A 16,352-nucleotide genomic window follows, 5' to 3' on the forward strand; every position below is an offset into this window, starting at 1 on the left:
TCATAATATACAAAAGGAAACTTTGTGCAAAACTGTGCACTGTGCATTCTTATTCAGAGAAAGTGTCAGTCAGCTGTTAGAGAACAAGTCTCCTCTCTCTGCACATAATGAAGTGTGATGGCAGAAATGACTTCCTGTAGCAGTCCTAAAATATGAAATATAAATGTTCACTTCTTAATTGTATAATTACCAGTCGAAACAGATATTCAAAACAAATGGATTTGGACAAGTTCATGTATTAAGTGTCGAGTCAAACAAGCGGTCATTGTCGGTGAGGAAAGCTTGCCGTAGCTCCTCCTCGCCGCGGGGGGGCGGTGTGCCTCCTCCGGGCGGTCCTCCGGCAGGCGGCGGTGGGAGACCAGAGGTGAAAGTTCGTAGCTGGGTAACCGTGCAGGTGGAAAAGCCTCGACCTGAGAGGGTGAAACATGAGTGAACATGAAGACTTCCCCGCGTATCTACAAGACAGCAAGGCTGCATACGTGCTCAGCAACGTCGCCGAAGTGGTTGAGCGGATTTTGACTTTCGTACCGACCAAGTCGCTTCTCCGGATCGCAAGGTAACGGGAAGTGCTTACAAGCTACGCGGTGAAGTCAGCTAGCGTTAATGGCTGTCGAGTGAAAGTGAAACAGTTTGTCAGAAAGTTCACGAAACAGATACAATAACTGCTGAGTCACTGAAACTCCAGGTCTGAAGCTCTGGCTTAGCTGATAGCGAGCTAACTCTCGTCAAGCGGGAAAAGTGTGTGTTTGTGTTTTTGTGTTTCTCAGTGTTTTGTGTTTCTCCTCAGTGTGTGTGTGTGTGTGTGCGTGCGTGCGTGTGTTTGTGTTTTTGTGTTTCTCAGTGTATGTGTTTCTCCTCTGTGTGTGTGTGTGTGTTTCTCAGTGTTTTGTGTTTCTCCTCAGTGTGTGTGTGTGTTTTTGTGTTTCTCCTCAGTGTGTGTGTGTGTTTTTGTGTTTCTGCTCCTCAGTGTGTGTGTTTGTGTTTGTGTTTCTGCTCCTCAGTGTGTGTTTGTGTTTGTGTTTCTGCTCCTCAGTGTGTGTGTGTTTTTGTGTTTCTCCTCAGTGTGTGTGTGTGTTTTTGTGTTTCTCCTCAGTGTGTGTGTGTGTTTTTGTGTTTCTGCTCCTCAGTGTGTGTGTTTGTGTTTGTGTTTCTGCTCCTCAGTGTGTGTGTGTGTTTGTGTTTCTGCTCCTCAGTGTGTGTGTGTGTGTGTGTGTGTGTTTCTGCTCCTCAGTGTGTGTATGTGTGTTTCTGCTCCTCAGTGTGTGTGTGTGTGTGTGTGTGTGTGTGTATGTGTGTATGTGTGTGTTTGTGTTTCTGCTCCTCAGTGTGTGTGTGTTTCTCAGTGTTTTGTGTTTCTCCTCAGTGTGTGTGTGTGTGTTTGTGTTTCTGCTCCTCAGTGTGTGTGTGTGTGTGTGTTTTTGTGTTTTTGCTCCTCAGTGTTTGTGTGTTTTTGTGTTTTTGCTCCTCAGTGTGTGTCTTTGTGTTTCTCCTCAGTGTGTGCAGACTGTGGAGGAACTGTGCACGCAGAGTGCTGAGGACACAGCAGCAGCTGGCCTGGGTGTCAGCCTCTGGACCGTCCAACACAGAGGTCCATGCTCTCTGCAGCATCCTGGCCGAGGAGGTGGAGGTGAGGCAGTACACCCACAGCAAGTAAACAGTGACAGGAAAATGTGGAGTACAAGTCTGCTGCGTGTTATTTTGAGAGATTCTCTTAACATGCATACTCAAAACTAGAAAGAAAACTAATGTAATCTTGATGTGCTTTTGTGTTTTAGATTAGATTATACTTTATTCATCCCACCCCAAGGAAATGTACTTGTTACAGCAGCAGATGAAAGTGTAGCATACACTACAGAATTAGAAAAAAGTAGAAAAGACAAAAAAACACAATAAACAGACAGAAGTATCTATAACCTACACAATAAACACAACAGAAAGTACTGAGGATAAAAGTGGCGTGATATATAAAAAGAGTATCGTAATGTAAAGTGACCATCGTGTAAGAAATATTGCAAAGAAAGTGACCATAATATAAATAATATTACAAAAGTAAGTGACCAAGTTTCTGTGTCCAAAAAGAGAAATAAATGTTTGAACGCTGTTTTCAATGCATGCACTTTGTTTCTGATTATTTTTCAGAAAGTGTTTCTCCTGCCCAAAACAGTTCTGGCAATGGTAGACTGTGAGGCCTTCAATGGACAAGCTTATTGCTACAGACAGAATAAAGGTTGGTATTTATTCGTCGTACAAAGTACTGCTGGATTTTATTATATATCTGATAAGTGCACTTCAGCCTAATGCGAAAATGCTTGAGTTGTGTTCGTGGAAAGACATATCCTATATGCAACAAGTCACTGCTCACTATATGTGATTTTAAATTTCACGACACTGTCTTCTTGAAATTATTTTGTTGAGCACTAAAAAATGTACAACACAAATAATATCACTGCCTCTGAAATTCTGATTTAGTTGCATCATAACAGCATCATAATTGTGTAATAGTAAGCCTATAATCCACACTTTCCTAAGATTAATTTGGGAAGCATCAAGAACCTTGTATTGTGTGTATTTTAGACATACCGTACAGAAAATATGCGACGAGTGGAGCTAGTGTAGCTAGTTATCAAACATGGGTCATAAACAGGAAATAATCAAATATATCATTGGGCGGACCAATCCTATGAAACATTTAAATTTTAGAGCCCAACCAATACAGGATTTTTTGGCCCAATATGGATATTAACAAGTAAAGGATTCAATATCCACCGATATTCTTTATGTAACAAAACACAAATCTTTGCACTGATTTTTCAAAAGTGCTTATCAAACACAAGATATGTAATGGAGGCAGGATGTTCTACAGTCCAACTGTAAAATTTGTTGTCCAAAAATAACTTTGCACTAAAACCGTAAACTTCACTGGCAATCTAATCATTACAAATTACTATTAAAAAAAACACAAGTAGAACATAAGTAATAGAGTCAAATAATCCCAGTCATTTTGCATTATTTCCTGGAGGAAAAAAAAAGTTTCATATCCCACATATTAGGATGTCCAAAGTACGGCCCGGGGGCCAATCACGGCCCGCAGGGCTTCATTTTGTCCGATTGTCAGATACTGTATGGCTGGCAGATTTGGCTTTTTTGGTTGACATAGTGAAGCATTTAAACCTTTAAGGACATAACTGCTGGTGTTTTATATATCTGTAGATGTGACACAAAATATTACTCTCTGAATGATTTTGTTAAAGACAAGCGCAAGAGTGATGCGTTTTAAACTTCAGTGTTAACAGACTTTGCATTACTCATTATAAGTCCTGTTTAGAGTGAACATGATCTTAAGATTTGTATGTAATTTATGCAGGTTTTCTATATTCCATACAATTTATTCATTGTTATCTAAACTCCAGATGTGAAAGAAAGGAAGAACTGGTTTTTAGATTTGTTCACATCTGCTTGGCTTAGATTTGGTAACATTGCCATTAAAAAAAAAAGATAATTGTGACAAAAAAGATAATTGTGACAATGAGTGCATTTGTAATACACCCAATAGCATCAGATTTAAAATCAGCCAACCAATATATTACTTATATATACTCTAGACATTCAAATAATTAAATATATTTTAAGCATAAATTCAGTAACATAATGTTTTTCAGGATATGTTTGTGAAACTGGCCTTCTTTACACTGCTACAGAGTTGAGTCATTATGTTGCAGCTGTTGCCTCGTCTTGTATATCAGTTCCCTGTTCTTCCAACTTGTGACTTTTGTTCCTCTTTGCCACAAGAATCTCATTTGACAGTAATCTGGCATTCACATCATGCTCGATTATTTACTTAAAAACGAGCAAGACCTGTTGAACTTGCCATTCAGAGTTTGTTTACTGTTATCATAGTGAAGTGTGTTGCATAACCATGAATGGTTGACTGCAGTTTAAAATACCTTGCCTGCCGATTCACAGACATCTGCCAGCCAATAAAAATATTATACTGAGGTTTTTACTGTGTAATACTTTGAATAAAATAAAAAGAGTTTCCAGCAATATGTGCTTAATGTATTACTAAATGATAACACAACACATTTTTTTTCAACTATTCTGAAGCAAAAAAGAGTCGCCACAGTCCAGACACAGTTGAAGAACTGAACCTGCTCTTCCCCAAAGGCTGTGACATCATGGGCATCGCTTCACCAGGCATCGTCTGTAAGTGTTTCTCTTTTCTGCCTCTCTCACAAGACAAATAAAATCCCCACCTCCCAACAAAACCATTTGTAGCCACACACGGGGGATCATTTAATTTAATATTAATATAAAAGGCTTTGTAAATGAGCTTCAGTGTTGTAAAGCTCATCTGTTTGAATGCTCTAAATGAATGTTAACCAGAAGTCTTGGGTATGTCTAAGAGGAATAGTTCACCTTTCAGCAGAGAGGACTACGCATTAATCCCCACTGCTGCTGCCTAGTTGGAAAGCACCACTGGCTATCCCTCTGATAGATTGCCCAGTCTGCCTGGTGCTGTGCTCCTCATTTCTCCATATAATCACAACCCTGCGGAGAAGCGACTCTCCATCAGCCACGTTTTCTCTCTGCAAGATGATGGCTTATCAGGCTCCGGTCGTCTATCAGGTTTAATGGCAGCCTCAGCTGTTTGCGATAACAGTCATTTTGTGATATTGCAGCCGACGGTCACCCCAGGGTCACCACGCACATCTAATTCAAATGAATGAAATCTTTGATTGGATAAGGTTGGATCTATAGATTACTTGTAATAATTCTGCCATATAGCCTAGATTACAACTAATCATTTATGCATGTGGTGAGGCTGCACAGTATTAAAAAGATGACTTGTGATACACCTAGATATAGTCTTTCTGCATAACTCTTCATGAATAAATGAAATGCTAATGTGCAGCATTTCTGTGACGTACATATCCAGTTGCACACCGGGAGTTTGGCTCAGCAAAAAATGTGAAATGTACATGGTGTAGAAGAGGGGAATGAGATTTTTATAATCCTGTAAATGTTAGGGTAGTGAAATTATGCCTGATGTTCCTGAGTTTTATGATGTATGTTCTAGTCTCATCATAAAACATATTAAGTGTCTTTCAGTCAGTGCTGAGGAAGAGAGCATTGTCCTCTTGCTAAACTTTCTCCTGTGGTTAGCATATGCTGTCCTGAATTAAAAAAAAAAAAGATTCCCAGCCCAGTGGGAGCCGTCACAGTGGAGTGGTGACGCTGATACATAAGTGAGCTGCAGTTTCTCTATTGGCCACTAGATGCTGACTCCAAGTAACTGCCTGTACCAAACATTTTGAAGTCAGTGAGAATCATTGTTGATTGAGGAGAAATTAAAGCTGTAAAAGAGTCTGGTGGTCTTGTTCACAGCAGCTATTTGACTGTTATAGGAAAAGCACAGGTTTTCACTAAAAACGAATGATGTTAGGTCATGACAGTGAGCCAGGGTGCACAATCTCAGAACACTGAAGCCATTATTCATTTTTAATAATTGCGCCTGTGCTTTTCTGACTTTGACGTGACTAAAATGACGTCTTAATTGACAGGTGTCACACTCAGGAGCACCTTTCTTGTCTCTTCTCACATCTGGTTCTCAGGTTTTCTCTCCTCTAGCCAAAATAAAAAAATTCTGGCTCCCAATATGGCGTCGAGCAGTAAACCGACATCAGTCGCCCTCACCTCTTCTGGAAACTAAGCTGATGACACATGCTGTGCCTGCATTTTAAGACGACAAGCATAGTAGTGGTAGCATCGAGGGTCAATCCAGCCAGACGTGTAAAGAAATAAATTTTAAAAATTGCATAATAAGTTAATAAAAGCAATCATGTATAAAGTTATCCCTCAACAATCAAGCAGGCATGACAGTTATCTCTCAGTTCATCTAATAACATGAACACTGTCTTCACGTTCTTCATATACATTCACGGCATTGTCCAGCAGGAAGATATTCTTCATATCTTTCCCATTTCAGCCTTTACTGTGTCAAATGCGTGTAACAAGTTATACCAGAGTAAGTAGCCTAACCAGAGTATTTTATGAAGCCTGGTTGTATGTGTGTGTTTGTGTGTCTTAAAATTTTGCTCAATTTTGTTTGTTTTCTTTCTTTTAGAATAGTCGACTAGTCTAAATTTGAGTTTTCATTTAACTGATGGTGGAGTGAGTTGTCAGGAACATCCTCAGTCGGCTCCCATACATCCTTCCAGACATTTACTTAACTAGCTATTAAACAACTCATGTAAAATCTGGAGAGGTTTGGTTATCTTTAAATAATTAAACTTTGGGACATCTTCAGAACATTTCTTTCCAAGTAAACACTGTAACAGTTGATTCCAGTGCGGAGTATACGGTCATAGAGGAGTAGGTTATTCACTGCTTAGTTTTGGGCTTTAATGAAAACTCTGACTCGTGGGCCTCCGTGACCCATGACTGCTCTACGGTGCTTCATGCTTGCTCCTCTGTACAGTGACTCCCAGTGGCTCCTGCTCCAGCCCTCCTCAGGAGTACCAGGAGGGAGAGGCTGGCTTTGCGGTCATGTTCCCCAGCATGGAAGGCGTCAACATCAAGCCCTTTCATTTTTGCAAGAAATCCATCTCCCCAACAGCTCTGAAAGAAGCAGGTGAGTGTCAGCTCACAGCAATTATTCAATCATCTGAGCAAAGAAATATAAATCCCTGTTTGTTGTGCTTTCTTCCTAGGACTAGTTGAAAACCCAGACCTGCGTGTGGTACTGATATTTGTTTACGAGGCATATAAATCTGGAGGAGCACGTTTCCTCAGCCAGATACTGGAGCCGCTGGCCAAGAGCAAAGCTCTTATTGCTGGAGGACTCATAGAAAGTGTCTTCTCTCCCACCAGACACTGGTGAGTTAATGTCCTTCTCTTAAATCAAGCAATCTTGGGAAGAAAATTAGTGAATTCCTGAAGTTCAAATATTTTGAGGCTTCCTCAAGCATAGTAATCATGACATTTATGAATTTTGATTTTAACATTTAACAGTTAAATTGTGGCATTTTTTTTTTCACACTCTCCTGTCATTTCTCACCCTATAGTTGTAGCCAGGGTGCATATGGTGTGGTGGGCCTGGCCCTGAGTGGCCCTAAAGTGCAGGGGGCATCTGTGCTCTTGGACCAAGACATCAGTAACCCAAAAGAGGCTGAAGCCACAATCAGGCGGCTAAAGGCAGCCAAAATTCCTGAGAGGAACACCCTAGGCTTCATGTTCGCCTGCGTGGGGAGAGGCCAGAACTACTACAACAACCAGACCAATGTAGAGGCCGACGCCTTTCACAAGGTGTTCCCCAACACCCCGCTCTTCGGGCTGTTTGGAAACGGCGAGATTGGCTGTGACCGAATCATCAAAGATGACTACACACTGTGCGACACTGACACGGACAGTCTGCAGCACGAGTACACTACAGTCATGACCCTGGTCCATCTTGGCTGACTGACTGACTCAGCCTCAGTGACAATGGACAAACAAGACGACCCATCATGCTCCTGTTTGCAACAGCAGTCGGGAGCAAGAAACATTCTGTACAGTGTTAACCTACGTTACAACTCAGAACATCGCTGTCACCATTTCTGCTCATACAGCAGGATAATGATCCCGTGAGCCATCAATGTAATGGCATCATTTGGGAAATTGTGTCCCTCGGAGACTGTGTGTGTAAACACAGCGTCATTAAAGCTAATGCTGTTTCACAAAGTTCCAATATAAAAGGACAAACCGATCATCTCTTTTTACGTGCAAATGTGATAGCACTCTTGTAAAGTATATGTTTATATTTTCCCCAAATTTCGCACAGTTTCAAGGCATATCCTACCCTCTGACATCAACATCAGTCTGTTTGCTTTTGCAGGTAAGTAAATTATAGAAACTTGTGTTCCCCCACAAACTATTGTTATAGTTTTTGATACAGCGCAGGCACTTTTTATTCATGTAAGAGGAGTGAGCTTCCGCAAAATCAAGGTGAGCTTGATTTGAATGCTCTTCTTTGTCATGGAGGTTTTTACATTTAATGGTTTTTACACGTTCGTCTGGAAAAGAAAATAATAAACCCTGTTAGCCTACAAGTGAATACTCCACGTACCATGGTTCAGTTAGGCACGGGAAAATTAGTCCAAACCTTACAGTGCCTCTTTTTTCTTTTTCTTTTTTGTCCATGTCATATCTCCATATTTCTAACTGTTAATAGTTAGGTGTAATGGTTACTTCATCTCCCGGGCTTCTGCTGCTTAAAAGAAAGATTCATCCTAAAACAGAAGACTTGTTATTGTTGCTCTCCGTTGTTCTGCAATGATCTACCTTTTGAAAAAGAGTGGTTGGAATTAGAAGATACTGTACTTGTAGGAACCTTTTGGAGATGATGATGATGATGATATGGTATCCTTTGCATAACTAATGCTAAATGCGCTTGAAATGTTGATAGTATAGTCTGAGACTAACTACCTAGTTGCTTGTTTAAAAAAAAAAACAGCTGAATATAAGAAATAATAGAATATTGCTCTCTGTCAAAATCCATGAATGCTTCTAGTTGGCTTTGTCATTGATTGTCAGCTTTTTCCTCATGAAGAAGAATATCCCGATGACACAAAGCTGCAGTTTTCAGTATATATACTGTACATTTGTTGGTCATTAGATGTTGTGATATGTTGATAAGTTCAGCTTTTCTACCCGTGCTGCAACAACGATTGTTGCAAGAATTGATGTTTTCAAGAAAATTCCAATATTTGACTCCCTTTGTATCATAACACACATCTGCCATTATAGTGTAAGTGTAGCCTATTTTTAAGCCAGAGTTAATGGCTCATTGAAGTTGTTTTCTTGTTAATGCACTTTTCTACATGTGCCAAATCATGTCTCTTCTGCTATTTCCCCCTCAATAAATAACAAACATTCAGTATGTGGATATGTGCTTTTACATTTATTTAACCCCACTCTTAGGACAACTTCAGCACCCGGTCCCTGAGCCCACTGGGCGTTACGCATCTTCCTCTTAGTTGTAACCACAGGCCTACTACAGTTATTTCACATCCCTACTTTTCGTTATTTGCGCACACCCTCCCTGAAATCCGAGCCTCAGCCTATAATATCCTCAGCAGCCCACGTCCAGGCGTGTTTAAATAAAGGAAGAGACGCTTGAGATTGATTGATGTGCGCTTTAACCATCGACTGGCTAATCCCGATGAATGACAAACAGTTAAGCCAATTGCTGTAAAGGCAATTTATATTCCCATAGTATCTTTATTTTGGGAAACCATGAAAAAAAAAAAAAAACTCTGCTCATGACACGGAGAGGGACGACCTACCAGGCGTAACGCTAATAAAAATCATCTGTGGCGATAATCCGCTCTCAAATTGGCCTCAATCGGGGGAACTGAGAAAATCTACACGCGGACTCTCTCTTTCTCTCGCGCTCTGACAGACACACACACACACACACACACACACGCGGCCAACATTTTAAGACTGCTATGTCGTGACCGGAGCGATGTAAATGTCACACGATTCACTGGCTACTGTCAGTCCCCGGCACGAAAACGTCAATGTTTTGATGGCGTTTGGATGAAATTGTGTACTGTGTTGCCCGGCTGCTGCTGCTGCTGCTGCTGCTGCTGCTGTGGACGCGGGTTCCGAACAGAGCCGAGGGCTTCGTCCGGCTCGCTTCAGCACCTGGACAGCTCCTTTTCGCAGGGTTCCCCGCTGCGCTCGCCGGGGAAACCCTCGGCTGAGGAGCAGGAACCTGGATCTGGATCTGGAGCAGCACACGCAAAACCCTCAACTAGGAGGAGGGGGAGGGGGAGATGGTACTTTAAGGGGTCGTTATTTGAGCTGAAAAACACTTAAAAAAAAAAAAAAAGCCAATATGAGCTTGCCGAGTGACGATGCTTCTTACATTTGAGCTTCAGCCCCTCTTTTGGTTTTGCACTGAAATCCGAGCAGCACGAGAAGTGGGAGCAGCAGCAGCACCGGTGGTGGTGGTGGTGGTGGTGGTGGTGGTGGTGCTCGTCCAATGCAAAAGTGCTAAGGATAGCTGCAGCCTACACACACTGCAAGCCTGCTGCTGCTTCACTTACTCTCATCACCACCGAGGGAGACATTACTATCAGCAAGGGGGCAGCGGGAGACACGATTACCCGTCAACAATGTAAATCTCACACAGGTAGGTCCTTCGCTCCGAATTAATAATTCATTTATGTGTGCAGCGAGGAGCTCTCAGTAGTGCTGCACACAACTCTCACTTAGTTGACCCTCTTTGCAATCTGAGTGCAGGAAAGTGAAAAGTCTGACGTGCACCTAACTCTGTTTGTAGACTGTTATAGCAGAGAAATCATGCTTTAGAGTTCTGATTAAAAGTTCATATTTGCAAGAGTTACAACAGTCTTTTGGTGTCTATTTAAAGTAACAAGCTCTGTAGACGGTTGTTGATGATGTCTGACATTTTCATTGGATTCAACTTTACACACACACACAAAAAAAAAAAATATAGCTCATAAAGCTGCACTGTTACAAAAGCCCTGGCACAGGTTCCCCATGGCTCGTCAAGCGTGTGATGAAAGCAGTGAGTTTAACAGGCGTTTTCCATCACCAGGTACAAGACACAAATCATAGGATGCATTCGAGAAGGAGCTTCACTTGCCTGATCCTATTTTGAACGTCCCTAATATCAAAGTTGTGAAATGCTGCAGATGCCATGCCTAAAACTAACTGATCTCCAGCTACCCACGTTATTATCACCGGATCTTACTTTTCTTCGTTTGCATTAATCACCATGTTTATTCCAGGTTCAACATGAAAACAGCATCTATCAGGAGAAAACCGCAGCACTAAAACAGCCAGAACTGAGTGTAAACCTTGTGACAAGCACCGCCACCATCTCTCTCTTCATCACCAAGCATCATGGCAAATGCTGAGTAAGTACCGTCCATCGCTGATCTTTCTTTTTCACTCGCCTAATTCTACCAACCAACGTAAAAAAAAAAACTGTTCCAGCATTTGGCATAAAAGCATCAAAGTGTGATATATGAACATGTATATGCAATTTCAAAACTATAGACATTTTTTTGGATTCCTGCCTCTTCTTTTCATATTACACTTTTTTTTTGTCCCAGCATGCTATTTTCTGTTTTCCTCTTTCACTGTTTCCCAGGTTTCTGTGCCTCCATTTCTACAATAATGACCTTTATTCACTCAGACACTGCTACCGTTGAGGTGTCTCTGACCCGCGTCACTCTGAATGCAAAGCACAGACGCACACTGAGATGCAGAAACACACCTGCACAATGCTGACAGAGCGTCCATTCTGCAGCCCTGAACACGGGTCACTATGTTAATCCTTTCAGTGGAAGAACATGCAGTATATTGATTACTATTATCCACGACCAAATTAACACCCTCCACCTCCAGTTTTCTCCCAGCTTTCCATTTTTAATCTGTGCTCTCCAAGTGTGTAGTGAGAACAGCTGATGCATTGCCAAGGGAACGTGCTGCAGCCTGTGTGTATGTTTGTGAGTGTGTGTGTGTGAAGATAAAGTAAGAGGTAAGGGAGAACAGTGAAAATCATTATTCTCTGTTAACTCATGATTCTGCTGGCGTAGCATGACTCTCTAATTTGTCTCATCTTAACTAGCTGCATTTATTCTCTTGACCTAGATGAATAGCCCTAAATCATCGCTCCATTTGTGCTTTTATAACAGAACCAGTTCTGCTTGTGGTCCCATACAGAGCTCGGCTCAGCAGGTCTCAGTAGCAATGTCATATCATGCTGTGGTTAAGGTGGAACGCATCCTAAAACAGATGACTGTAGCTCACAGTCCACACCAGAAAAAAAGGTTTCACTCTTGAAGGCTGGTGATAATGTTGTGATGATAGAGTATAAATAATAACTAAATAATCTCAAATGAGAAACAAACATTGCCTTTAATTCCTCCTTTGATTTTTCATCCAAATGGTTTTTAACCCATCTTTCTTCACCTTGGTGAAGTGTTGCACTGAATTCACGAACAAGATCATTTAAGCTTTATTTCATACATATTGGTTCTTGTTCTCAATATAAGGAGTCTGTCATATTAAATTAAGCAAATGTAATATAAGTAGATAATAAATCAGTGTTCAAGTCTCTTAGTTTTAGTGGTGGGAGAAATATCTTTATTTAAGTAGCATAACAATGTAAAAATACTCCATTGAAAGTACTTCATTTAAAATCCTGTTTAAGTAACAGTACAGAATGATCATTGGCAAAAAGGAACTTAAAGTGTTGACAATAAAAGTTTATGATATAATTACATTTATACTGATGCATCAGTATGTAAGCAGCATTTTACTGCATGAGGGGGAGCTGATTTTAACTACTTCCCAACCTAGGAATCAGGGACCCCTCCAGTGATTACAATAAAAATCTGAGATGATTAAAAGGGATTCAACAGAAGAAAAAGCAAAGTTGTGCTACACAAATTTGTATTTATTATTCATAAAATATTGGATAATTTTACCTCCTAGAACAGGGCCCCATCTGTTCATCTATAACAGTTCTGGGCCGGAAGCCATTGTTTTAATCTTTGTATTTTATAAAGTTAGAATTTTATTTTTTTTTAACCTAAAATCTAAATCTGAAAAGTAACTAGCAGATAAAGTACAGATGAAGTACTTAAGTGCACAACTTTAGTAAATGTATGTAGTTGCTTTCTGCCACTGCTTTTTATTGCCTGACCAATCGTATGTTTTGTGTCCTAACGATGAGAGATTTGCAACTTGACTCAAGTTTTAGTGAAAATGTGTTCATGTCCACACATCTTATCTTAAGAGTCTGTATACAGTAAACTGTACTGGGTTTCTGCTTTAGGATTCTGATGGGTCTCTGTGTTGGTCGGGGCTGTTCATTTTTCTCCCCACGTCGATGTTTACTCTGTTGTTTATTCAACTCCAGTGAGCGGGTGAAGGGGTTGGACGGTTTTGCCTCGTTTGTTCAGAGGGTGAGGGTTGACAAGCACATGGTGTCTTTCTGCCTGTTGGGAGAAATGCTTTTCTATGAGTGACCCGATATTCTGCCTAATTGGCTCTTTTCATCAGTACACTGACATAATGTACACAGTTTGTTATCTATGGATAATAACAAATATACTTTCAGAGATCTCCATGATGTGCATTATTACTGTCCTGTGTTTAAAAAGGCAACAATGGATTTTAAAACATTTAGTCTAAGTGCTTTCGAGCTGCACAGTCAGTATGTCAAATTAAAGGGGCACTCCAATGATTTTACGCACGAGGAGTTCAGTTTACTTTTTATAGAAAGTGCTACTAAGTCTGTGAAAAAAGTTGCGTGACCATAAGTTCTGTGGAGGGAGTTTTCCAAAGTAAAACAAACAACATCAACCGACTTTTTGAACACCTGCACAGAACATTACACCTTCCTCCATATATCATCCTAACGTTGTCATTTTCTTATCTGTGCGAAAAGTCTCCATCTAGTAAATTGTGCCTAGAAATGCCATTATAACTATAGCTATTCACTAACTCTTTACTGAATGAAACAGTCACTGTTATGTAGCTATAAATTCTGCATAATGCTCAAGATGCAACAGTCAACACTTGCACACACACACACACACACACACACAGTATATGCTTGCCCTATGTGCAAAGATATAGTGCAGAAAAAAAACAAGCTGGTCAGTAAAGTCAATTTCACAAGTCTACAGAAAACTGTCTTAAGTCTTTCAAGATTCATATTCCCATAAGTGTCTGTAGAAATTAAAATAATCTATTATTAGAAACTCACACAGTGTAAAAAGGTCTACTGACCTCTCCATTATAAAGAAGGCTTATGTACATCTGCTGTCTTAGTCCCGCCCCACAAGGGTCTCCGTGTCTCCTGTGTCTTCTGCAGCTTGTATCTGTAAAGGTCAGATAAGAGACTGGTCACACCAGGGCCAGAACAGTCCATTGTGCAGTCCACCAATTCATCATAGTTTAATCTGTAATATTATTAATGAGCTAATGTGCCTGGCAGACTTCATTAATATTTGCTGGCGTGAAATTCCAAAAGTTTCTCTGGAAAGTTGAATTGGGCGTTCTAAGAAATTACCCGAAGCATTTTGTGAATTCTGTAGAGGTGACAGGTTTTGTCCAACAACACTGTGAACACTGTGCTAAACAACACGTTTCCCAAATTATTGGCTTGAAAAAGATCGGTGGGTGGGTGAAGCAACTGAGATGTATTTTGACCAAAATGCAAGTGGTATGAAAGGTGAGGTGAAGTATGTTTTTCTGCTGTTATCACTGTTTCAGCGTAGTTTAATCTGGATGCCGATAAAATCCCGCAGGTAAAATCTGACATTCTTTCTTTTGCCTCACCTTCATCTTTTGATGTGAAATCCATATTACGTTGTGTGTGAGTCAGCAGCAAAGATAAACATTATTCACTGTCTTTGCTTTCTTAGCATCAAGCAAAAGACATTTTTTAGTGTGAAATATCTATATGCTATTGTCACTGAGACACACTTATTACATAGATTCAGGCACAGGGTCTGACTGTAAGTTAGAAGTTGTAGAATAGTTTGCAGTGTTGACTGTTCCACAGACAGTTTATGCAATGAGTCTGTAACACTAATACACAATGATGTCCAGCTTCTCCAAAGTTCTCCACGGCAGCTGGCGGGAGCAGGGAACATCTGCTTTGTGTCTTCACATTCTGGCCAAGTTTTGGGTGTGTTTTAGATCCTCCGGCGTTGTGCTCAGACAGCCTAATCTAACGTGTGTGTGTGTGTGCGTTGATCTTGTAGTCTACAGGGTGGAGTGTAGTTCAGGATAAAATGTGGCTGGATGGAAATGCATTTTCTTTACTCCCCAAGAAAGTGTTTTTTCAAAGCTGCCATTGGGCTTTTCAAGGGGAGGTGATAAGCAGCATAGCACCAATGTTTAATGTAATGTGTGGAAATAATGGCTCAGAGTTTTTATGTTCCATTTTCTTGATAGATGTCTATATCTACACTATATGTCAAAACATGAAAGCAGATAATGTCAGATTTTTATTTCACATTTCCACGTTTCCATTACACAGCAACATTTTCAACAATACAAGACTATATATTACCTGATATAGATGTACACATACCAGATCTAAACACTGTACCAATATGTGGTTTTATTCAGAGGATAATAAATCTTATTTTTATAATTCAGACTGTCGGTGGAATTTCTGATTCATGAACTGTGTCTAATAAAAGTTTAAACAGTATATTAACCTACTGAGTTCACTTTGAAGTCAAACATATAAAGAAATCAGAAGGTTCATGCAGTTATTGTCAGGATTTTATTCATCTGTAGTTTGGATTCCATAGATTTCCTTTTTAAAATTATGTCATTTTATGCCTTTGATTTGGTATTTGATAGCCAACAACCAGGGTGCCCCGAGCCTCTATAGATTTTAGTGAGACTATTTAGCTTTTATTTTTTTACTTTACTTTTTAAATTCAAGATATTTAAGCAAGTCTAAGCGTCTACAGACACACTAGCTGTACTAATGTAGCAGTGCTTTGAGCTAAATGCTAACATCAGCATGCTATTATGCACACATAACCATACCTACCATTCTTATGTTTCATACCATGTTCTCCATCTTAGGTTAGTGTTAGCATTAGGAGGGTAACGTTTTCTAATTTGCAAACAAAGCCAAATTATTCCTTCTCTTTTCTCCAATGGTTGTCATAAGTCTGTTTTATTGCACTGCGGGCCACGAGGGCCATGAGCGAGACACTTCCAGGTGTCAGAGGAAGAACATTCTTCAGCGCCACTGGCTCTCAGTCACTTACATGAACTTCTGTTTTGGTCAGTGCAGTCCCTTGAGCAACTTTTGTCACATAATGACCTTTCGTACCTGGCCCACAACTCCACAGTCCGCTATGTCATTTTATCTGCCACCCCCAGGGAATCCTGCTCCCCTGAATATCACTTCTTTCCTCTGGGTACTTTTCAGCAGTTGCAGTCTTTTTAGTCTTTCCATGAAATAATGTTTCTGAGAATTTTGCAATTGCCACTTTTTGTTAGATAAGAACATTGGGGGTACACAGAAAGGTCAGTATTCTTATTTAAAACAGCAAAGATGTTGCATTTATATTTGTACTTGGATAGAAACAGGCTTGTGTTTCATTTTTATCTTTTATCTTTTATTGACATTGTGTTAATGTTATTGCCATGTATTATATAAGTGCATTATAACAATATTACTTATCTACTGAACAGCATCATTGTAAAGTCTCTGGAACAGAGTAGCAAAACAGACATTCACTGAAATATCACACATATCTAAAATGCACGACTTACCCTATTGTTTCACATGT

The 16,352-nt window shown here is 40.2% G+C and overlaps 2 protein-coding genes across 2 annotated transcripts in view; both read left to right on the forward strand.

Annotated features, from left to right (window-relative positions):
- The first annotated feature begins 310 nt into the window (after positions 1-310).
- Positions 311-8,914, forward strand: fbxo22 (F-box protein 22). Its single transcript, XM_010729899.3, has 7 exons — positions 311-556; positions 1,495-1,627; positions 2,140-2,227; positions 4,105-4,203; positions 6,479-6,631; positions 6,711-6,876; positions 7,065-8,914. The coding sequence occupies exons 1-7, from the start codon at positions 426-428 to the stop codon at positions 7,456-7,458; spliced, it is 1,164 nt and encodes a 387-aa protein (XP_010728201.2). The 5' UTR covers positions 311-425; the 3' UTR covers positions 7,459-8,914.
- A 101-nt stretch (positions 8,915-9,015) lies between these two features.
- Positions 9,016-16,352, forward strand: part of LOC104920287 (transmembrane protein 266) — a 47,786-nt gene continuing 40,449 nt past the window's right edge. The window contains exons 1-2 of the mRNA XM_019278885.2: positions 9,016-10,177; positions 10,800-10,928. Of these exons, the coding sequence (XP_019134430.1) occupies positions 10,915-10,928 (14 nt within the window). The 5' untranslated portion in view covers positions 9,016-10,177; positions 10,800-10,914. The remainder of the gene's footprint in view (positions 10,178-10,799; positions 10,929-16,352) is intronic.

Source organism: Larimichthys crocea, chromosome VIII (assembly GCF_000972845.2).
Source record: "Larimichthys crocea isolate SSNF chromosome VIII, L_crocea_2.0, whole genome shotgun sequence".
NCBI lineage: Eukaryota > Metazoa > Chordata > Actinopteri > Sciaenidae > Larimichthys > Larimichthys crocea.